Consider the following 24,292-nt stretch of genomic DNA (forward strand, 5'->3'; position numbering starts at 1 on the left):
TGTTTCTTATTGGAAGTGTGCTTCCACCATTTTTATTGAATTGCATGAACCCATTACTCATATTGGAACTTAATTTAGAGCAGGGGTGTCAAACTTGCATTGTCACGTGACGTATTGGGACTTTTTCCCCCTTCGATAAACCGGGCGGGGGCGGGGCCAACACATGAAGCATCAGGCTCTTGGGCCGTGAGTTTGACACCCGATTTAGAGCAAGGGTTCACCTTTAGGTTTCTCTGTGCTATAACTCAAAGCTTGAGTTGTATGTCATTTAAAAATAGATTTTTAAAAAGTTCTTCTATCCAAATGCACAGTGCCTTTCCACAATGTGACTGTTTACACCTGTTTTTTATGGCTGAGGACTTCTAGGTTAGAATATAGGACTTCTTGCTGCTCTTGTTAATGGGAAGTGAGGAGCAAATTAATCACTGCCTCACAAGGTCCAGTTTTCCCATTAATCCTACAGATTTGTTTATAGGATCCAAGGAAATTTTTAGGAAAGGAGGGAAATATTTTGAGCCAAGAATGCCTAACGATGATTCAAAGGAAGCATTGGAAGGTGGTCAGTTGTGCCAAAGGATTCTCCCGCAGCAATTTCACTCCTCTCCTTTGTTCCTTCTGGATATGGTTATCCATGCTTCTTCCTTGGGTGATGTAACCAGCTCATACTTCGTGTCAATGACTTGGCCTTCCACAGGCTGCAGGTGGAGTTTCCTCACAATCACGCTCAGAAGAACTGTAGCAACTGTACAGGCAAACCTAGCCATGAAAAAAAGATCAGCCAAATAATTGGAATTCAGTGTTACAGAAACAGAAAGATACCCATGGAAGGAAGCCACTTCTTGCTACCGCAGGCATCTGAATCTCTGATAGATCAGTCACCCTTTGGACAGTGTGGAATGAGAGGCTAAGAAAGAAGGGGTGGGTGGTTTTTTTTTCTCATTTAGGAGATTTTCCTCCTGCCACAACCACCTCTGGATGCTTTTCTAGAAGATCTCCAAGATTCCTTCCAACCCTATTATTCTGTGTTCTATCTTCTAAGTACATAAGAGGCTTTTTACAGATCTCAGAGAACTACCAAAAGAAGAGAGTATTGTTTTTCCTCCCCTCCATTTAGAGCACATCCCTCCCCCCCAACTTTTTTTTTTAAAAAAATATTAATTTTCTCTCACCTCAATTCAGGGCATTCCTGACTTCCTGAAAAACCCAGGAGAGAGAAATTTTTTATAGCAGCTTCATCACTGAATCTATCTGGATCAAATCTATCAAAAAGAAAAGGAAAAGATCAAAAGCTACCCACTCCTTGAAATGAGCTACAAGAAATGTGAATTGGCAATTAAGAAGCTCTTCAGCAGAGAGTACCCAAGGCCGCCTGCATCCACCCAATGTACATTTTCTGATTTGGCACAATTTGGTGAGAGACAGAGCTGCTATCTCTTTCCCCTTTCCTCCCTTCCTTCTCTGCTGCTTGCACCAGGCCGCCTCCGTTTTTTCTCAATCCAGCTGGCCTGCAAGCAAATGTGTGCTCAGCAGCGGATGATTCATTAGAAAGAAAAGCATGTTTCACCATCACTGTTGGGAAGGAGGGGCAAACAAGCAATTATTCAGCCTCGCCTAAAACTAACAGTAGGGTTTTCATAATGAAAGGATGGACAAAGCAATCAAAAGGATGCCTGGTTATTTACTTTCTCACAACTCCACCCCGTCCCCCCATCCCGCTGCAATATTTATTAAAATCTGTAGTGTAGCACATGTGTGTTTTTCATTAACTTGATGTTTCTTTGGGCAATAAATCTTCTATTGTTCAACCCTTCAGCTGTCTGTTGGTTGTACCTCATCATGTTCCCTTTAAAAGACCAACTATATTCTGCAGGGAAACAGCAAAATCTGGAAAAGCTGTTTTGTTTGATGTATCCCTTAATTTGTTTTAATTAGCAGAGTTAAGAGTTGGATTGTAAGTGTCAGGAAATGATAATGCCTGGCTGATGCTAATATAGCTTTTTTTTGGGGGGGGGGGCGGCAATCTTGAACTCATTTGTGAACTCATTTCCTAACCCCCCAAAAATGTCTTTGATGTGGAATGAAGAATGCATTTGTACAGTTTCCAGAGCCAGATTTTTTCTTAATTTTTTTAAGCTGTTTGGTTAATTTTATTTCAATCAATTCTATGGTATTTTCCCCTTGGATTCAAAATCAATGTCTTCATTTCAGCTCCCCAGTCCTGCCTCTACTTGGCTGAATGAGATTAAAGGTTGCCATTTGGAGGCATTAGTGTGTTTTCTTCTAGTCTGTGGAATTCAAATTTTGAGGCCAAAATTATTCTTCTGTGGCCATAACTGGAAATAATGATGTAAAGCTTTTGACTGGTGTTCTCCATCCTTGTAAATTGCAATGTCAATATTTTCTAAAATTGACAAATGCACCATAAAATTATGAACCTCTTAAAATCTTTTGCTGAGAAAATAATGCATCTGGATAATTCTACTTTTTTTTTTTTAACATGCACTTTGTTGTTGTTTTTGAATCAAACATGAAATTCTAAACCTACATTTTAAATGGACGAGCCCAGAAACCATGTGTCATGATATAGGTCCACTATTCATATAGTACCAAGAGACAGAATTTAGCAGGGAAAAAATGAATTTACATTAAAAAACATTATCATCTAAGTTTTCTGTGTTCCATACTTGTAGGGCAACGGCCAGACTGAGCTGTCCTGCAAGACCACACCAAGTGCATATAAAACAAGAGTCTGTAAGAGAATTTAAAAAGCATCATATTAGGCCACTGACATGCACAATAGTATCACATTGCATACACAAGCTAGTAGTCTATTATGTGCATTAACAGCTGTATAAATACATGGCAGAGATATATTTTCTTTGCTTCAACTTCGATTTAGATCCTTAATGAAAAACTAATCCAATCTGCAAGTAAAGAAGAGATCAGGGACAGAAAAAGGTGACAGCAGCCAAGTACCACGGAACCTCTTAAGATAAATTTCCTTTTCGTGAAGCAGTATCACAATGATAGCATTTCAAGACAAAATGGACCATAATAGTTCCAAATGAGTATGTGTGTAATCATCTATAGCAATCATTGCATTTTATTAGAGGAAAAAGACAGTGACAGAAGTGATAGAAACCAAATGTTTTTTCTAGCTTTGTGCTTGAAATCAGCTCCTTTCACTACTTTTCCAGAAGTCTGATGTTTGATAATCTCACCTTAAGGAACTAAGTCATAATTGTGTTTATAAGGATGGTGAAAATATATGGAACTGATGTCCAAGTAAATATGGCACTAAATGGATCAATTACAATGGTTATATTTTTGTTGGAAATGGCACAAGCAAGGATGCTCTATTTATATTTTGTTGATCAAAACTCCTACTAATTTGGAACAAAAAATATAACAGCAATATTCATGTACCTCTTTCTCTTTATTTGTTAACAGGGATGGAAAACTTCAGGCTGGATGTGGCTCCTTCAGGGCCCATTTTATGGCCCCAAGATTTTAGCAAGCCTCAGTAAGATTTCATGCATTTATTCTGTTCCTTAAGCATCTCTCCCAAGTACTTTATGAACAGCTAAAACATCCATCTCTCCTCATTCTAATGATATAACTGTGTTACTATAACTCAGCACAGAGCACCATAAATTTTACTAACTATTAATAACATTCCCACTAAATTGCCCAGTTTAACAGCATGTATACCCAAATCTATTTATTTGTATCCTGCCTTTATTATGTTTGCAAATAACACAAGGCAGTGAACATATCCAGCACATCTTCCTCTTCCTGTTTGCCCATAACAACAATCCTGTGAGGTGGGTTGGGCTAAGAGAGAGTAACTGGACCAAGGGCACCCAAGTGGCTTTCATGGCTAAGGCAGGACTAAAACATCCGGCTTTCAAGCCTGATGCCTTAACCACTAGACTGAGCTGGCTCTCATGATCATGATCCAATTATTCTCAGTTAAGAATGTTATTGGTGTTCTGCTTAGAGAAAAAGGAAAACTGCTTAACTGGATCTTTCCTGGCTAAATTAGGTTCACAAACACACAGACGCACAAAGCATCTGAATGAATAAACAAAACTCTCAGTCATATAATGGTTTATTAAACCAAAAATGCATTTGAGTTCATTTGAGTATAGTCTCATTTTGGTTGTTTAGTTATTGTGTTTAGTTGCCATTTTATATATTGGGTAGGGTTTTTAAAAATATTACATGGTTATTTGGGGGATTTATTGTTCATTGGTTTTGTTGGTTTTTTTTTGCTGTACACCATCTGGAATCACATTGCTTGCAATGGGCAGCAATGTTCTTTGAATTGGTTTACTGAAAAAAGAATTCAGTGTTCTGGTTTACACGGCCACTAATGTGCCTCTCTTAAAAAAATCAAAGTCACATTCTGTCTTTGTATATTCTCTTTCTAGGAAGCCTCCCAGTTAAAATGGAAGTTTAACTGAAATTGAAGATCAGAGCACCAGCTTCCAATCCTACCTCCTTGGGAATCAGATGCTGATCAACTCTGCCTTCCAGCTCCTGAAGCCGGGCAGCAATTGGGGTTAGTTTTGCTGTCCTCACTGTCTCGTTCAAAACCTGCCGGCAATACCTGCAAGCACAACATTTCCAAGGTTTTCAGTTGATTAAAAAAAAAAAAAAAGAAGACTCCTAAAACACACACACATTCCTACAACTTCCAGAGACCGCATTCAAACAAGAATTAGATTAATGAACATTAATCCAGTCACAGCACAACTTGTGTTACAATAATCAGTTCTTGGAGGAATTACATGTATCTTGGCTAGGAGTTATCCACTTTAATATTCCCAATTTTATTCTGTTTCTTGAAGCTCAAATGGTTGCTTGTTGGCTGAGGCACTTCTTCTCCACCCCTAGCAAATTACACTTCTCTTGTATCTCTGTTCTAAATCGAAATGCAGTGCCACTCATGGGTCACTTAGATTTATTTATTTTATTTTTATTTTATTTAAATTTGTATACCGCCCTTCTCCTAGTGGACTCAGGACGGTGCACAGCCAAGTAAAAAACATCCAATACAAAATTTAAAAATTTAAAAGAATTATACCCTTTGGCCAAAAATTTAAGAACCTTACGACTAAAACCCATTAAACAATTAAAAATCTAATATCTCAAAAACGGGGGGGGGGGGTTTCACGCCAGCCCTGCTTGATGGAAGAGAAAAGTTTTTAGGGCACGGCAAAAAGCCCGGAGATCTGATATCCTCCGTATCTCCGGGGGCAAATCGTTCCAGAGGGCAGGTGCTACCACAGAGAAGGCCCTCCCCCTGGGGGTCGCCAGCCAACACTGCCTAGCTGACGGCACCTGAGGAGTCCCTCTCTGTGGGAGCGTACTGGCCGGTGGGAGGCTATTGGCGGCAGAAGGCGGTCCCGCAAATACCCAGGTCCGATGCCATGGAGCACTTTAAAGGTGGTAACCAGTACCTTGAAGCACACCCGGAAGTCCACCGGGAGCCAATGCAGCTCACGCAGGAGAGGTGCACGTGGGAGCGCCCTCTCGCTCTCATAATCCCCCGCGCAGCCGCATTCTGCACCAGCTGGAGCCTCCGGGTGCACCTCAAGGGGAGCCCCATGTAGAGAGCATTGCAGTAGTCCAGGCGGGAAGTGACAAGTGCCTGAGTGACTGTGCGTAAGGAATCCAGAAAGGGACGCAACTGGCGAATCAGGTGAACCTGATGAAACCCCCCCCTGGCCACGGCCGTCATATGCTCTTCTAAAGACAGCCGTGCATCCAGGAGGACACCCAAGTTGCGAGCCCTCTCCGTGGGGGCCAATAACTTGACTCAGCCTTCCATCCTTTCTAAGGTAGGTGAAATGAGGACCCAGTTTGTGGGGGCAATAAGCTGACTTTGTATAAAATATACAAAAGAATGAAGGCTATTGCTTAAAGCATTGTAAGCCACCCTGAGTCTCCGGAGAAGGGCGGCATATAAATCAAATTAAAAAAAAAAAAAAACTCGCCCCCAATAGCCAGTGTTGGCACCAGCTAGCTATATCGGGACGCCGGAAGCCACAGCCACTCGGTCTTGGAGGGGTTGAGTCGAAGCCTGTTACTCCCCATCCTCAGCACCACTAGTAGATTTTAACTACTTCAAGTTTTCCTGTGTTTTAAAATGCTTAGAATAGTTTTACACATAAAGGAAACCCATAATTGGGGGAAGGGGGAACATCCCAGAAAATTCCAGTCTTTCATGAATGTGCTTTGGCCTCACTCATTTTGCATCACTGCTCTGCCTATTGTTGCCCTCAAACACCCCATTAAGTATTGCCCCATTTGCTGGGTACAAGATATAAGATACAGGTAGTCTGCAATTTACAACAGTTTATTTAGTGACTGTTCAAAGTTACAACGGCACTGAAAAAAGTTACTTATGACCATTTTTCACAGTTACAACCTTTGCAGCACCCCCATGATCATGTGATCAAAATTCAGATGCTTGGCAACTGGTTCGTACTTATGACCATTGCTGTATCCCAAGATCATGTGATCACCTTTGCGACCTTCTGACAAGCAGAGTCAATGGGGAAGCAAGATTCACTTAACAGCCAGGTTACTAACTTATTAACTGCAGTGATTCACTTAACAACTGTGGCAAGAAAAGTCATAAAACGGGGCAAAACTCTCTTAATAAATGTCTCTCTTAACAACAGAAATTTTGGGCTCAATTGTGGTCGTAAGTTGAGGATTGCCCATGTGCTGGAATGGAATGGGTTGGCTAGCTCACATGGTAAACTCTGTCTTAAGTTAAGCACGTTAGCAATATAGTAACATACTAGGGTTCAAATGGATTTTAAAAAGTGGTGAGAAATTGATAGAGCAAGAAGGAAAAGAAGAGTCCTCCTCTTCTCACACCTTGTTAAGAGATCAGGAGTATGAAGAAAAATGAGTATAAAAACAGACCCACACCTAAGTTGTTCAATTTTCACGTGTGTAACAGGGCTCTTCCCAAGAACCTGATCCAACTCCTTGTAAAGCTTTTGCTGAACTTCTTTTGAGGTAGTTAACAAATAGACCGCCCACGTACATACTAACAGAAAAAAAAAAAAAGAGAGAGAGAGATGCATCAGAGGATAAAAGTCTTTAGGTGGTCAACACATGTATACAATTCACAGTTCATGTACTGAAATTAGGAAAAAGGAAACCCCCCACTGAGTAACTCAATAGAAAACTCAGGCCAGATGGAGCAGTCTGTAGGCAGAAGTAAGTATTAGGTGGCCTGTGAGAAAATGAAGAAGCATTTTAAAGGCTGAGCAGACTTTAGACGTAAACTACAGTTTAACAATCAGAGAACCTTTTTGTGAAGTGTACAATTTGTATACCATAGTTATTATTTCAGTCATCATTATCTTTGCTCTCTGAAATAAGGTTTTGAATTATCCCCACATAAAGAGGCTTGAAAAACAATGGCTTGACTAAAGCTAGCCAGTGAGTTTAGAGTCAAGACCTCTAATTCATAATTTCAGATATACCCAAGCATGCAAAAAACTATTCACCCATCCTCCATCCTTTTTTCTTCCACACCATTCATTCCAAACTCTTCTATATCTACACAAACCGCTCATCCCCATCCAAATGTTCCACGCGCTGGCAGCACCTCCTTTGGCACCATTTAATAGGCTCTCTGCTTCACTTAATATTTCCTAATTAAAAGCTAAAGTTTCACTGGAAGCTTGCATGCTGCAAAGCAAAGTGTCAGCCTCTGGCATCAGCTTTGTTCGTCAGATCCTGATAAGCTTTTTTAGAAAGTAAGCATAATGGGAGGCTATATAATGGCACCTGGGCTCTGAAATAGTCCTACTAGCACTGATGTTACCTAGTTTTGCTAATGAAACATCTGCAAAAAACAACCAAGCTCAGAGAGCACCTAGGACCCCTCATTTCAAATATTCTTGTTCATTAGTGACTGGACATTGTCTAGTACTAGGGAGCATCTGCGAGGGTATCTTGGATACTGACATGACTACTATATGGAATTTCTGTATATTCTTTTCATTTTATTCTCAAATATCAGTCTCTTCAAAAGAAAGGTTATAGAGTTATTTCAAAGTATATCATAATCAGCTAGGAAGGCAATTGCCTTAAAATATGAGGAAACCCATGTAATGCTATTTTCAGATCTGCCTCTAACATAACCCAAAGAATTCAGACAAGCACATCTCATGGCCAAGCAAAAGGAAATAAAGACCATTTTTTCCTATATCCTGAAATTTTTTGTTTATCCTGGGATACTGAGATTTTGCTTCTCCCAATCCCAATTTGCCAAAATGTTTGTTACCATTTTATTTACTCTACATGATGAGAAATTAGAATAAAGAATTTCAAGATATTTATCATTTATTTTGCTATTTCAGGCATAAGCCCTAGTTCCCTCCACCTGCCCTATTTTAACTTTTCATGTCCAAGAAAGAAAACAGTGTGGACATTATAAAGGCCTGGAGCATCTCAAAAGCCCACAAACTAAATCAAATTATCTATAGTATTATGAAATAACAAGCACAGTAACAACATTTTCATAGGATTCCCCCCTCCCTCAATGATTTGCACTATGCTGTTTTATATATTTACATTTTGCAGTGATTATGGATCCTGCCAGAGAGAAGATCATAGTGTCTTCCAAAATCTAGAAAATGAAGAGAGTTTCATGAAGGAAGGAAAAAAGACACTGAGAATTAGTGCCAAATCTAAAATTGAAAATTTAATCAAACATTTTATATATGTCAAAGCAGATATAACGGAAATGAATTCCAAATTAATTGTACCTCCAGAAGAAATGGCTCCAAAAAGAAAGAAAATGATTGATTGTTAACAATATATCTTCTCTCTGCTCAGAAAAAATATGCATGGAAAAGTCTGTAAGTATCATGTACATTTAGAAGTCTCCTCTTATGAAGCCAACTGGCCTTCAGAGAACTCCAGACTGTCAGCTGCGTGTCATAGAGATTGTTTAAATCAAAACATCTTCTCTGTGTCAAGCAAAATCCTCCTGAGAAAGGCCGCATGTAGCAAAAGGATCCATCAATCGAATTTTTATTACAACTATAGACCAGCATAAGTATGCTTAGCAAAAAGAGTTTTCCTGCCTCCTCCTCTTCTGAAGAAAAAATATATTTTATCTTTTTATATATTTAAAAATTTCTAGCGAGAAGCAAGGGCTTCAGGGCTACAAAAGGAGCTAAACCTCATGAGCATCCGATTAAAGGGGAGAACCTAATAGAATTTGGAAGAAGTAAGAGAGAAATAGAAAACTTTGTTGTAGTCCTCAGTTTGCCTCTATGAAATAATAGCAAATTAGGTAACTAGAAATGTTTATTTATTTATTTATTGGTTTGATTTATATGCCGCCCTTCTCCGGAGACTCAGGGCGGCTTACAATGCGTTAAGCAATAGCCTTCATACTTTTGTATATACCTGCTTAATAGGGCTTTTGGGCCCCCCCAAGCGGTGTTCTTTTTATACAAAGTCAGCTTATTGCCCCCACAATCTGGGTCCTCATTTTACCTACCTCGAAAGGATGGAAGGCTGAGTCAACCTTGAGCCTGGTGAGATTTGAACTTGCAGTAACTTGCAGTAATTGCAGGCAGCTGGTGCTGGTGCAGTAATTGCAGGCAGCTGGTGCTACTTAATAGCACTTTAGTCTGCTGCGCCACCAAGGCTCATTTCATGTTGCATGAAATTACGCTTATTTTGGAATGCATGGAGGTTTATGGTGCCTGATATGATCCCTTTCTGATTTATTTTCCTTTTTCAAATGTTCAATGGTTATATTTCCTAATTAATAGACCAATTTCACTTTTTGCCTGTAGTTTTGACTTTGGGGATTTGCTTGAGATGCTATAAGGGCTTTAAGAGCTCTCTATTTTTACACTTTTTTTTTTGCTGTACTGCACGTGACCACTTAAAATGATTTTTTAGCCTTCTTGTTTTTTTTTTTAAAAAAGTAAAATTAATTCTGTTATACTGTATCATGTGAATGATCTCCCAAAGGAGGGGTGCTGATTTCTTTTGTCACATGCCTCCATACCCCCGAGCCAGGACATAGCTATAAAAATAAAATAAGATTCATAGTTTCTTTTACTTGACAATAAAATGCAGAGATTATGGGATCCCCAACTATCTGATACACTGAGGTTGAGGAGGGATCTCAAGTAAAATCACTTCCCTAGAAAACAAGCAGTGGCAGCTAAGCAGCCATACCAAAGCAGGAAGGGAGATCCAAAGTGTGTCGACATTCAGGACTTCTCAGAGAGAAGATTTGATCCAGCCTTTCCTTCTGTAGGCTCAAACCTAATTGTTCCACCTCCATATACAATTTTATAATTATATGCATTTTTCAGACATAAATACCACTGTATTTAATGGGGCATTATTTGAAAGGTTATTGCCTTAGATACTAAAGATCAGAGAATGTATGTGAATGGCAATAGCTCCACTCTTCACCACCATGAGATGTGGACTTCTATAGTTTTCGCCAAGGCAATGCAGCTTCCATAAAAGCAACAGATATCTGGTATGCTGGTAGACCACTCATGCGATTGCCATGATGTTTCTGCCAGATTAACACCTCGGATATGCCAGATATTGTATCGCCTATCCAATATTCTGCCAATGAAGATTAGTTCAAGGCCTTGTCCCATCAAAAATAAAAAATTACTCTAGTCCTAGATCTACTAGACAGGATTTCCTGCCATTTTGGAATTAGCTAAAATAATACATTAAGAACAGCTTCTCCCATTTTAACAACAACCCTATCCATGTCACCTTAGTAGTTAAGTGCATACAATAATGTATTACTGTATTATTTTTTTTAAAAAAGGCTTCAAGCCTAAAGGTCTAAAATAGCCACACACATTAGATTCAAGCAAGGAAAAAAAAGTACTCAAATGGGATACAATGGAGGCTATTATATTAATCAAACACTACCAATACATAATTAGCAGCTGATCTAGAGGGAACTCCATTAATAGTTAATTACACCAAAGATGCAGATACCTGCTTGTCACTCAGATTCCCCTGTAGTAAAGAATCTATGAAGATGTGTCGGCTGAAGCTCTTTCCTTGTCGTTCTTTTATGACTTTCTTCAAGACCAGCTCCATTTCCATCAGGGCTTTAAGCAGAAAGAATAATGAGGTCATTTCCTAGCTAGCACAGTGGGGTGTCCTAGAAACACATCATATCATGTCTGGCAGCTGGTCTTTGGCTTCTGAAAGCTGCTTCCCTTGTGGTGGATGAAAAATGATTTGAAACGCATTTATTTTCATCATACCCCTATCCATTGGTTCCACAGATATGTGTCTGTATGCATGTGCAAGTATGAATGGAGAAACAAAATGTTATCTGTCAGCCTCCAGCAATTACAGAAAATTTATATCACAAATAGGTATTGCAGACTGCTGAAGGAGGGGCAAATAGGATTGATTTATTACACTATCCTACATTTGGAAAATAGATGAATAATGCTCACGGTATCTATCTATCTATCTATCTATCTATCTATCTATCTATCTATCTATCTATCTATCTATCTCTGTATACATGCTAGATAAAACAGTAGCATTTCTGAAATATTCAATAAAACATGATGCTATGCAAAAATGTTCAATTAGATCACCTTGCCAGGAATATGTGTCAAATAAATAGAAAACAAAACTCACCATCTTCATACTGCTTTTTTCTGGTCGTGCTTTTATCAAGTGAACCATCTAAGAAACCCTTTCCAATTTCTGCCCAGATCTGAAATAGAAATAAATAATAACAATCTTTCTTAGTTTATTGTTAATTATTTATTTCAGTCTTACCAGAATATTAAATATGGTTTCTGTACTAAGGTAAGGCTGCTGCTAAAATGGAAGTGATTAATAACTTAACTCACTTAACAACAGAAAGTTTGGGTTCAATTGTGGTCCTAAGTGGAGAACTACCTGTACTACAGTGGGTTCATAGGCTGCCTATTCTGTTAATTAGAAGAACAGAGGGACTTCCTCACACATGAAATAGTACAGTACTTATTCCAATTTTTAGAAGGTACCTAGATGAGTTTCAAAATACTATAGGGCAATTAAATATATTAATTATAACTATTGTAGATATTATGTTTAAAGTCTGAGATGAAACTGAAGATAACATTGGTATAGAGCAGGCTGATTCAGAAAGAAGGCAGTGAAATTGCACACTGTCTACCATTTTAGTTTTAGATGAAAGCTTGTTTTTGTTTTTACTCGCACTTAAATCTGCAGTTGGTTTGCTCTGTGTGATCAGACCTTAAGAAAATATCTCTCAGCTCAGTGGATTAAAGATCCTCATTTAAAAGTTCTTAATGCAGATATTCCACTACAAGCAAGGTATGCAGCAATAGGCTATTTAAGACTATTTTAAGAACTGAAATCTAAATTTCCCTTAAGGTGAACTTAGCCTCTGGTGACCACATGTTGGTTTTCTTGGCAACAATATAGACGTGATTTTCCATTTTTTAAAATTTCTCAGCCTAGTCTCCAGCCTGGGAATTTCCTTGTGGTTTCTATCCAAGGTCCAATTCAGCTTAGATTTTTCAAGATCAGCCAAGGTCAGCTAAGCAGTGTTACCTACTTATTCAATAACTGAAGGAGATTAGCAAAGCTATGTCTTTGAGCCCGTGCCTTTCTATGCACAGCTATGTGCTTTGTCTCCCCGTGTTAGAAAATGGAACTGAAGAGAACATTTCTGCCTCTTCTTTTTGCAGACTTACCACATCATGGTTCCTACGAAATCGGATGACTTCCTGGTCATCTTCAAACCTGCTGCCCATAGCAGTCTGTGTAACAGTCTTCATTGCAAAACCTAACATATGCTGACTGAGGGGCACATGTTGAGACTCGGGGAAGGTTAGCCATTTTGTTAGCAATTCTTCTGACAGCTTATACAAAAGAAATAAATGTGTCAATCTCTTTATCCCTACACATTCCCATGAAACTGAAAAGCACAAATTAAATATTATTACAAGGCCTGTTGAATAGAAAAGCAGGTCAATTCCTTTTAAACTATTCTGATGAAATCCACCTTTACTCATAATGCCTGTTTAGCATTGAGCTACTTGTTATAATGTCTCCCATCTAGTGGTGCTTTGGGAAAGGTGCAATGATTCTTAAGGCACACAGAGAGCATGTGCAATTACAGATCTCTAGTAATTGTACTGGACATAGCTGGACATTTGATCTGTATGATCAAAAAGATGAGGGGCATGGAGATGTTTCTCCAAGAAAAGTAAATGGAAATGCTAACTGCGGAGGTTCTGAATCTTTGTGATACCACAACTTATAAAAATGAACTTGGTGACCCAGCTGGCACGAATAAAACTGACTTGATTGGGATTGGGGATGGGCAAGTAATAGATTGTTATTGTTATTTATTTATTTAAATATATTATTGCCACCCACTCTCATAGACTCTTGATGGTTTACAATTATAATAAAAAACAATAAAAGCAGGTAAAAACATACAACTCCACAGGCAATCTTGGACTAAAACAACTGAACAGTAACAATTCAAATCAGGGGCCCCACAACCACATCAACTACAGGTCTAGGAACAAAGTCAAGTCTTTATTTAGGAAGCCCAGGAGATGAGGCATTGTATGTATCGCGGGGGGGGGGGGGAATGTTGTTCCCAAAGATGGGGTCCATGACAGAGAAGGCAGGCTTCCTCAGTCCCATAAAATTACAACATTTAAGAGACATGGAGTATATCCACTTTATCAGAATGTACCAGCCAGGCAGAAAAAGAGATGCATGGTCCCTCAGGCATCCGGAACCTGTACCATAAACAACTTCATACATAACAACCAGCACCCTGACTTACACCTGGACTTGCCAGTAATGCAGCTCAAGTAGCAATGGTAACAAAGGCATATTGGGATTTGGCAATTATTATTCATATTGCTGCATTTTGTACCAGATGTAGTTTCCAGGTAGTCTTCAAGAGCAGCCCTATGTAGAGTGTGTTGAAGTAATCCAATCATAACATGACCAGTGTATGAGTAACTGTCTAAACAGTCTTAGGTCAAGAAAAGATGCAACTGGGAGATGAAGAGTACAAGGGCTCTCCTGGCCACAGCTGCCACCTGCTCTTTGAGCAATAGCTGCAAGTCCAGAAGGACCACCTGCCAAGTTGTGCACTATTCTGGAATGGGGAAGTGCTGTCCCACATAAGGCCAATGATGAAAATGCCCCATATCCCAAGGGACCAGACAGCCATACCCACTCAATTTTGTCAGGATTGAGCTGAAATCTTTTCCATGCCTCTAGACCCAAACAGTCTCCAGACCCTGGATCAGTAATATATCAATAGCTTCACCTGCACAGCCCAGCCTTGAGATATAAAGCTGAATAACTTCAGTTTAGTGATAACACTGAGCCCCAAATTGATGGATGACCTCACCCAAGTGTTTCATGTAGATATAAAACAGGACAAGGGAGAGCTTCAAGCCCTGTGGTCCCCCACCAATGAGAGGCTGTGGGTGCAACTTCTCTCTCCCTAGTAACACTGACTGAAACCAACCACTGAGGAAGAAGGGAATCACTGCAGCACAGTGCCATCCACTCCTAACCACTATAACCAATCCAGAAAGAAGTCACTAAGAGATCAATACACATCTCAATTTCTGCTCTGACAAGGGTCATGACAAGAGTAACCTGCACTGCTCTGTACCATGCCCTGATATGAAATCTAACTGGCACAAGTCTAGATATACTATTTATTTTCAAAAATTAAATTTTCAGGGTCAGATTGTGAAGGTTTTCAACTTCTCACTATGAGCTTGTCCAAGAGTTTTTCAACAAAAATTTGCACTCTCTGTTTGCCTGTGCATGCCTGATCATGCTTAAAACATATTTAATATTAATAGGAGTAGTGCCTTGGGTGCACTCCCAAAACATCTCAAGCATTACTTGCATACCATTGGCACTGAGAAAATCACCATCAGTCATTTGCAAAAGGCAGCTTTACTTGGAACAGTTTACATCCCAATGACACCTTTAACGCCATCACACATCTGCCTTTTGCAGATCCTTGGGAAGGATTTGATAAGTGAATAAAAATGCTAAATCCAGTCTAAACATCTGTTTGATTGTGTGACCAACCATAATATTAAATGTATATGCCGACTAACTCTCAGCATCTCTGGATGATTCACAACAAAAAATTACAGCATAATCAATATGACATAAAAAATAAAAGATAAAAAACCAATTGTTTTTAGTTTGGAAAATATAAGTACTGCTAAAATCCATTGTGTGACAGAGTGAGGGTGAGGGGTAAAACAGTAGCAGGCATCTTCATTCGAGTTTTAACATGCCTTGAAAACACAGGAAAGATATAAAATGGAAATGCACAGATAAAATTTACCATAATACTGGGGAATCCCTTTTGAGAAAGTTGAATGCTTACACAAGATAAGCAACTTTCAAAAACCTTAAAACATCTGATTCTGCTCCACGCATCATGGCCTTTTAAAGAGATTATTCTGAATCATTTATCCTCCTAGAAAACACCCTCCCATACACTTGAGCAAAACTCTGCCCTCGGATGAAGCTATTCACCTTCTGGATGACAGGAAAATTACTCGGCAGCAGCTTGGTGACACCGTTTTCATACAGTTTTTTCCTCAAGCAGCTCTCAGCCATGTCTCCACCCAGGCCAGACTGATACTGCAACAAGGACTTTAACATCGTTTCAAAGGGGTCCGCTGAAAGAGAGAGTGAAAATGCAATCAATCCCTACAAGGCTCTAAGTCGTTCCTCTACTTTAGTTCCCATGGTTCCCAGCCACTGCTTATGCTGGAAAGGAGGAGGTTAGGAAAGACTGCTATAAATCTGTCAAATTAGTTCAGAGGTTTGCAGTTAGTTACATGGGTGGGTGCTAAGTATTGGTACCTAAAATATCGATTTTTCTTCAACAGCAATAACACAAGAAGATGCACAACTCTCTATGCAGAACAAATATCTTTGTTCCTGAATGTCTGCATTGTCCAAATCTCCAAATAACCATTTTTGTCAATAGTCACACATTCTTACAGCTTCTTCTAACCCCTCTGCAGAAGAAAGGGAGAAGTACAATTTGTGATCTCAGAGTAAGAAAGTGATCTAATCAGGCAGTCAAGAAAGCTTCAAGCATGTAGTTCATGTAGAACTAGCCTCTCCTGTAAGAATCAGTAAGAACTTGGCAAGTTCCGCAGAAGTTCATTTTTATTTTAATAACCCTATCCCTTGCTTCAATGACATAATGTAACTTTTACCAGATCGCTAAGGGAGTCTTCCTTAAAGTACGCTTTTCATCCATTCTGAACAAAGCAGAAGCCCAACAACCAGTGCTTCATGCCAACTGGACCAGCTCCAGGTTATAGTGATTATGTAGCTCACTTTGCCTTCTGACAATATCCTTTGCCCAGTACTATCAGATGCTCAGAGATTCTCAACCATCTGTTGTCCAAGGCAATTTGCAAAAATGCTACAAGTTTATAAAGCTGGTGATAGATAATATATCTCTCACGAGAAGCAGTGGTAGAGAAGTTTAACCACAGGTAAACCTCTCTACTGAGGATCTCAAAGCACCAGTGGATGTATCAAAAGGCACACACGGTCACAGGCAGGCCTTAGGTTTCAGATCCTTTATCATCTCTTACTAAAAGAAAAGATTTTCACAGACCCCAAATACATTACAAACCTAGGTGAAAATATCTGTAATGGAATGTGGTAGATGACCTTGAGGGAATGAAGGAAATAGATGCTGGCTAGGGAACAATCAGACAAGAGAGGGAAGACCTTGCAGGCTGTTGCTTAACAGACAGAGGAAGAAACTTTGGAAGGCTCACCCTAATTGATCAGACAGCTAAAAGTGGCAGCAAGACGTTTGTACCTTCAGATTTGCAAGATTCTGTTAATGTGTAACAGAATTACAATAAAGTAGATTTAGCTCACCTAGTTGTGTTTTCTGTCTGGTTTACCCAGAAGGCCTGACAATACTTCAGCTACGGGGCTAACCCTGGGTGTCTCAGAAACACTGGCGGCTCACAGCTTGGAACACTACATCAATAATGGTTGCATACAAGCTATTTCAAAATGTATGTGCAATCACACTGTATATATTTGGCAGAAATGCATGAGTTTCCTGCTGCATTAATTACAGGGTATGTGATGCTAATCCTAATGAATTTAAAGACATTCTTATTTTAACCGATAACAAATTATGTTACACTAAATTACAACAAAGTGTTACTGCAGCCAGAACTAGAGGAATCCAAAAGAGGTCATTGTGTGACCCAGCTCTGCCTTATCAAATATTCTGGTCTACCATCCACCATTATTATACAACATAATCTCTATTTAACAGAATACCTTGCAATCATAATCTTGATGTTTTTTTCCCCTCTGAATATCTTTGGAAGAGAAGGACAAAACCAAGGCCGTCTGATAAAGCTCCTGATGAGTAGGATTGACAAAAACAATCAACTGATTCACCTATTGCACAAGTGTAAGCAAAGCATAGTAGTCAAAGTACTAAATTAGGAATAGGAAGACTTGGGTTCAAGTCCCCTTTCAACCACTGGATCTTACTGGGTGATTTGGGGCCAACTGCTCTCTCACACAGGGTTATGATTGTGGCAATAAAATGAAAAGAGATTTTCTTGTTAACTGAGCTCCACTAGGAAAGGCAGGGTTTAAGTCCAGCAAATTAATAAAATAGATGCATTCCATTAGAAAATCACTTTGTCCCTGCTTCTATAGCATGAGCTATACCCAATCTATTCAATAAGATGCAGCAGCAGCAGAAACCTCTGCAGAATTTTGTATGATTTACATCTTAGTATAAAAGTGTAGCACTGCACTATAGAACTATTTTATTCTCTCTTCTTGGCAGTTTGCCGTGCAAATGCTCAAGTGTTCTTTAAATGTGTGACTCAAAGAAAGAAAGGGGGGAACCCTCTATCCTCTAGGTGCTGTTGACTTCCACCCACTCTCAAGCCAAGTATAACAAAAGCAGCATGGTGCAAAATAAAAGCATGCATTAAACAAGGGAGCTTGGCAAGCGGTTGGCAACAGAAGGCAAACATGCCATGAGTAATATGAACCTAAAAATCACACAAAATCCAGGAAAGATATCCTGCAGAGTACATGCTACAATCTCTGGAGGCTGAAATCAGTTCTAAACTACTCGAACAATTTGTGCTTCTATTATTTCTACTGCTTAATCTTTGTCCAATTCTCTTCTTTGCTTGAAGCCCAATATACAAATAGCAGAGTTATAGTTGAGGGTTTTCATCTGTATCAATAGAGAGAGAACAATAAAAAGCCACAACAGCACAGTAGCAAAACAGCTATCAACAAAAGAATGCTGAATTAGTAGAGGTTAAAAAACCTCCATAATGGATGAAACGCAAAGGTATGGTGCATACCTTTACATTGTGTATTCCGAGAAGGAAGAAAGAGATGTTTTCTCTTTTAAAAAAGAGGACCACATTTATTCTGGTGTATGGATTGAGTTTGGAAAGATGGACAAGACATGAAAAGCAATTTACAGTTGAATTTGAGGGAGGGAGGGAGGGAGGGAGGGAGGGAGAAGGAAGGAAGGAAGGAAGGAAGGGAGGAAGGGAGAGGGAGGGTCTGAGGGAAGTCCTGCCTTAGCACTTGGCCACCTCAGGCACCCAATATGAGTGACATTGACCTGGCCACATCCCCTGTTTCCTCACACCCCTCCATGGTCAAACACAACCCTGATGCGGCCCTAAATGAAATCGAGTTTGACACCCCTGGATTAGAATTTATGATTAGAACGTGTATGATTTTGGACCCTCTGTGCATGCGCAAAGCCTTCTGCGCATGCACAGAGAGTAAAAAACAGGTTACTTCCTGGTTAAAACAAGTAATACAGGTTTCTTTCATCATCACTTATGAAAAGACCAACATTATTCCAATTTAAATTTTATAACATCTTTCTGTCAGTAGACTATTTTATAGACTTTTTCCAATGTTGCTCTATGTCACATTCAGCTGGAATAAAATTCTGCTGCTTTTGAAATTGTTCCTTTCCTCCCCCCTATGAGGATGTAGTCAAGGTTACACTAAGGATAGAGCAAGATAAAGCCAGTGCCAGAACTGGTCTCCTCCTGCAGCTCTTGTGGGGGGAAGAATTTCTCTTTCAAACTCAATTATCCTCCAATCAATGGTATTGTTTTTAGAGATAAAACAGCATGATGTTTTGAAAGACCAGACAAACACATGTGCACATACTTGTACAAGAGCGAAAAGGTACCTATGATAGGTACCCTTTCCCAGGATAATTATCTGAAAACTTCCTTCTTTCTCAAAATTCTACAGGGCCATTAGCCTTGGGCATCCATATTGCTGCAAAGCTTTCATGCTGATGGAAACTGAAAACACAAGAGGGAGTGCAAATAATGACATCTCTTTTCAATTTTGGCTTTCTATCTCATTTCTTCATTTTTTTCCCAGACTGTAAGCTCTTTGGGACAGCCACCTGCATCTTTTGCTTCTTGAACTCTGCAAAACTGCTTACCAGCCAACTTTTTTTGGCCAAAGGATACATCAACCTTAATGTTCTGTTGCTCCACAGTTAAAGAAAAATGGAAACAAATTATATGATGTGTTCTGTACAAGCCATAGAAGAGGTGAGAGAAGAAATACAACAAAAAGTCTTTCGGGCATGAGGGAGGGGAGGAGAGGAGTTCCAATTTCAGAGGGAATCTGCACAACATTTCTCCAAACAAATCTACTAGTTGGGAGGACAGCAAAAAGGAAGCACTCACAAATTCACAATGCTCGTTTGTCTGGGGAAAAAATGGCTTCCTAACTCACTTCTCACCTAATGCTTCACCTAAGTCTCAAAGGTAGTCTAGGAAATGTTTTTAAGAACTGCTAATTAAAAATATGTGCAACAACTTTAAGAAACAGGCTTGCCCAAGAAATTTTTTAAGCTTTATTTGCATCTGAAAGGAAGAACTGAAAGAACAGACTTGTTAAATGTCACACTCTTTTGTTAAAGGCAAGAATCTGTTGAAAAGCGTCATGAGAAATTTAACTGCTATGTGTTTAGATTAGCACCTCTCAGCTGCAAAAAACTATAAGGCTGCTAGCCCCCAAACTTTCATATCCTGCCAAGTGAGTGAAGGGACAGCTGGGAGAGCTTTAATTCATAAGAGTCACCAGAATTTAATAGAACAATACCCAGCCCAACTCACCTCATATAATTACTGTTGTGGGGAAAATAGGATGCAGAAGTATTAAGTACTGTGTGTGTGTCCAGAATAAAAATCTATTATTAATAATAATGTCAGTAAAGTAAAATAAATGTTGATCTTGTCATTCTTCACTGAACACGGGACCTTAAACTCACCCAGTGTTAAATAAACTGTCAGCTCAGCCATAAAACATTAAAAAGGCCAAAAAATATTGACAGAGCTAAGAAAAGATATTAAGAGGCAAGCAAAGGCTCTGGGAAGGAAGGCATAAGAAAAACCCATAGAAGTAACTCTTTAGAAATAAAACTATGTCCATGAAATATTGCCTTTGTTTTCTCAAATATACATCTCTTACTACCTTTATTACCTCAAACTTTTGCCTTCCTCACCCAGCAATGTGCTTTCATAGCCAACCACATACTCTGCAGTGTATCTAATCACATGTACAGTGTAATTTGCAGGGCCTGCATCCCTGCCTCTGGTACCTTAAGAAACAAAGTGTGTTTCCATGAGGTTGCATTTAAACCCCGTTATAAAAGAACTGTATGAAGAAATTCTTTCTACACACAGACACAGAGCGATCATATTTAGCCTATTACAGGCAGCAGAAGGGGAAAAAAAGCAAGCACGTTGATTGAAACACAGCTAGTCCTTGACTTACACTCATTCATTTAGTGACCAAAGTTACAACAATACTGAAAAAAGTGACTTAAGACTGGTTTTCACACTTACATCCATTGCAGTACAGGTAGTCTTTGAGAGTTCATTTAGTGACTGTTCAAAGTTAACAACGGCACTGAAAAAAGGTGACTTGATTATTTTTGATACTTATGACCATTGCAGCATCCCCAACTACATTCGGATGCTTGATAACTGGTTCATTTTTATGATGGTTGCAGTATCCCGGGGTCATGTGATCTCCTTTTGTGACCTTCTGACAAGCAAAGTCAATGGGAAAGCCCATAAGATTCACTTAATGACTGTTCTGCTCACTCACACGTAACTATGGTTTAGTGAATTTATTAATATTCCCCAGCAATTCCATTCACCTAAAAATCCAGAACTGTCCAAATTAAGTCCAACTATAAGCAGACCAATGCTAGTCTACAGAGCAATGGCCAAAGTCCACAAGGCACTTGAAAGTTTCTCAATCAAAATAAATCCACCAGGCAAACTTAAATCCACAACACAAGAGAGTTCATGAGGCAAGAAAAGTCCAGAGTTTCCAAGTCAAGGTAGTGTCAATCCAAAGCAAGGCAGGAATCACAATGACTAGAAAAGAGACAGGTAGGAAACAAATAAGACCTGTGTCTGTCTGCTGTGCTAAACAGCCAGCTTCCGGTGCAGGCCATTGAGAAGGGCAAGGCGTTCTCCTCATGAGTACTCTGGCTGACCTTTTCTACTCCTGCCTTTTCTATGCCCTATGTGTTCTTGGATCAGGAGCAGAAGGCAGTTCCTCCTCCTCCTCATTGACAGCTGCAGCTGCATGCTTTCCCCACCTGGAGCCTCAGCCAAAGCTCTCATAGACTGCTGCTAAGAGCCATCAATCAACTCAGCTCCTGATTTGACAGGAACCAGTCCATCCTCCCGCAGCTAACATCTAGACAGTTATCTAGGAAAACGTGGGGTGGGTGGGGGGAGTCATCACACTTAACTGAGTTACTAATTTAATAATTGCAGTGATTCACTTAACAAATGTGGCAAAAAAAGTAAGATGAGGAGAAACTCAACAAATTTCTTACTTAGCAACATAAATTTCGGCTCAATTGTGGTCATAAGTCAAGGACTGTGTATTGTCATGGTCCTGTTACCAAAATTCAGGCGCTTAGCAGCTGGCATGTATTTATGACAGCTGTACTGTCCTATGGTCATGTGATCACCAATTGTAACCTTCCCAGCTGATTTCCAACAAGCAAAGTCAATGGGGAAAGCCAGATTCGCTTAAGGACTGCATGATTCACTTAACAACTGCTGTGATTGGCAGTTGATTAAAAAAACTGATAAAAAGAGGCAAAACTCACTTAACAGCTGTCTTGCTTAGCAACATAAATTTTTGGATCCAACTGTGGTCCTAAGTCAGAGACTACATATAATGAATAATGTGACTGTAGGATTTTGTCATAATAATGTGGCAAAATTTAGCATTAGGCTATATGCTATAAACCAGGGGTGTTAAACTCAAGGCCTGCAAGTTGAATGCAGCCCACGGGTTGCTTAAATCTGGAGATAACAAAGGACCAGCCCGCAGTGCCTCTGGCAGCCAAAAAGGGGTACTGGGGAGCTGCAGGCATTACCCCCACACTCTGTTTTCAGCCTGGACGGGCCCCCCGGACCCCATTTTGGCCGGCAAAGTGCTGCAGGACGCATCAGTCCTGTCTCCCCACCCAGCCGGCCTGCAGAGAACTACAATGCTGATCCGGACTATTGATCATTATTATGTCTACTACATTTTCAAATCTGTTCAAATGACATATTCAGAAGAACAGCAACATTATTCAAGTTTCATTCACCTGGACCAGGGGTGCCAAACTGGCAGCCTGCGGACTGGATGCATCATGTGCAGGCCACACACACTCCAGCTCTGTGGATGGGGAAAACATCGCGAAACGTCACATGATGGCAACGTGACGCAGGGAGTTTGACACCTGTGACCTGGACAATTCTCTAAAGCAAAGCTCCCCAACCTTTCTTGGTTGGTGACCCAGAATAGGAGAGGGGAGAAAGAGGGAATGATTTTGTGGGAGGGGCAAGTGCATGTGTCTGTGCATGCACAAACACCTGTGATTTTTCTGGCAACGCTTGCGTGAATGGGGCTGCGAGCACCCACAAGGCTCGCATGAATGGGACTGCAAGCACAAGTAGAGTGCCCGCAATGACAGAAGTGCGAGTAGAACCGTGAATGCTCGCAATAGCACAAGTGGGGCCATGTGCAGAGGTGCGCGCGCACACCAGCTAGCCATTCATGCAGCCTGCAGCTTGGTAGTGAGCCGTGACCCACAGGTTGGGGACCCCTGCTCTAAAGCGATTCTTGACATTAGGTGTCAGTAGCATTTTATGGCACTTTCACTGGATTGATGTCCCACAATAATTAGTAAGATGAATGTTTTTAAAGTGAAAAGCAGTATAGAAACCAGTATTTCACTATTTACAAACAAATATGAATAATTTTGCTGTAGTTTTAAAAAAAGTATTTTAAAAATCCATATATTAACTTTCAAATATAGAACTATCATACTGGGCAGTAGCTTGTTAACATTGCTTTAGATACTGAAGTACTGAAATTGAAGTATTTTAGATGCATTTAATTACTTCTATCATCTAGAGTTCATGGGAATGTTGCTTTGCCAATTCAAGTTTGCTGGAAGTAGGTTACCCACTTTCTAAATGGATCTATTTATATGAACAGATCTTTTCTTATTTCTAAGTTTCACAAATGATTTTCCACCTTACAATTCTTCTGGCTGAATTCATCTGTCTAAATATCACTCAGCTGAGGATAACATTCAGTGGAATTCATGAAATTCATAAAAACTCATGTTCTCCTAACAGAGTTTATTTCATACCATCCACTGATTCAGATTATTGTAGACATGAGAAAAGTACTTACTTGTCCTGTTAGGGTTAATGTGCTGCTTCAGGAGGTCAATGGACCCCAGACTGATCACAAGACGTTGTCCAAACCAGAAAGAGACAATTGGGCCATATTTCTCATGGAGGTTGACCAGAAACTCATGCAAGCTGCCACTAGTTATGATATCGGGGAGATTCCCATCTCTGGAATGAAAGAAGGATGAGATTAGGGCAAATTCATTAAAATCTCCAAAGAAGAAATGAAGAACTTAACATAGAATCACAACATTAAGCTGAGCCATAGTTTGTTCAACTATTTCATTAACTATCATAAATGACTGTAAACTGGGCACAAACAAGTAAGCCACAAACCACAGTTTGTAGACCAAAACAGCTGGATTTAAAGCATAGTTTATGACTACTTGAAACCTAGATCCAACTAATTACCATACTTT

The 24,292-nt window shown here is 39.7% G+C and overlaps 1 protein-coding gene across 1 annotated transcript in view; it reads right to left on the reverse strand.

Annotated features, from left to right (window-relative positions):
• CYP20A1 (cytochrome P450 family 20 subfamily A member 1) overlaps positions 1-24,292 on the reverse strand; it is a 27,781-nt gene continuing 3,489 nt past the window's right edge. The window contains exons 3-13 of the mRNA XM_070933236.1: positions 23,875-24,041; positions 15,613-15,758; positions 12,765-12,932; positions 11,695-11,773; positions 11,032-11,147; positions 8,608-8,662; positions 6,949-7,069; positions 4,501-4,612; positions 2,685-2,749; positions 1,170-1,259; positions 1-756 (exon numbers count right to left, since the gene is read on the reverse strand). Of these exons, the coding sequence (XP_070789337.1) occupies positions 594-756; positions 1,170-1,259; positions 2,685-2,749; positions 4,501-4,612; positions 6,949-7,069; positions 8,608-8,662; positions 11,032-11,147; positions 11,695-11,773; positions 12,765-12,932; positions 15,613-15,758; positions 23,875-24,041 (1,282 nt within the window). The 3' untranslated portion in view covers positions 1-593. The remainder of the gene's footprint in view (positions 757-1,169; positions 1,260-2,684; positions 2,750-4,500; positions 4,613-6,948; positions 7,070-8,607; positions 8,663-11,031; positions 11,148-11,694; positions 11,774-12,764; positions 12,933-15,612; positions 15,759-23,874; positions 24,042-24,292) is intronic.

This window comes from Pituophis catenifer, unplaced genomic scaffold (genome assembly GCF_029215685.1).
Source record: "Pituophis catenifer annectens isolate HBS135680 unplaced genomic scaffold, rPitCat1.0.hap2 SCAF_1, whole genome shotgun sequence".
Classification (NCBI taxonomy): domain Eukaryota; kingdom Metazoa; phylum Chordata; class Lepidosauria; order Squamata; family Colubridae; genus Pituophis; species Pituophis catenifer.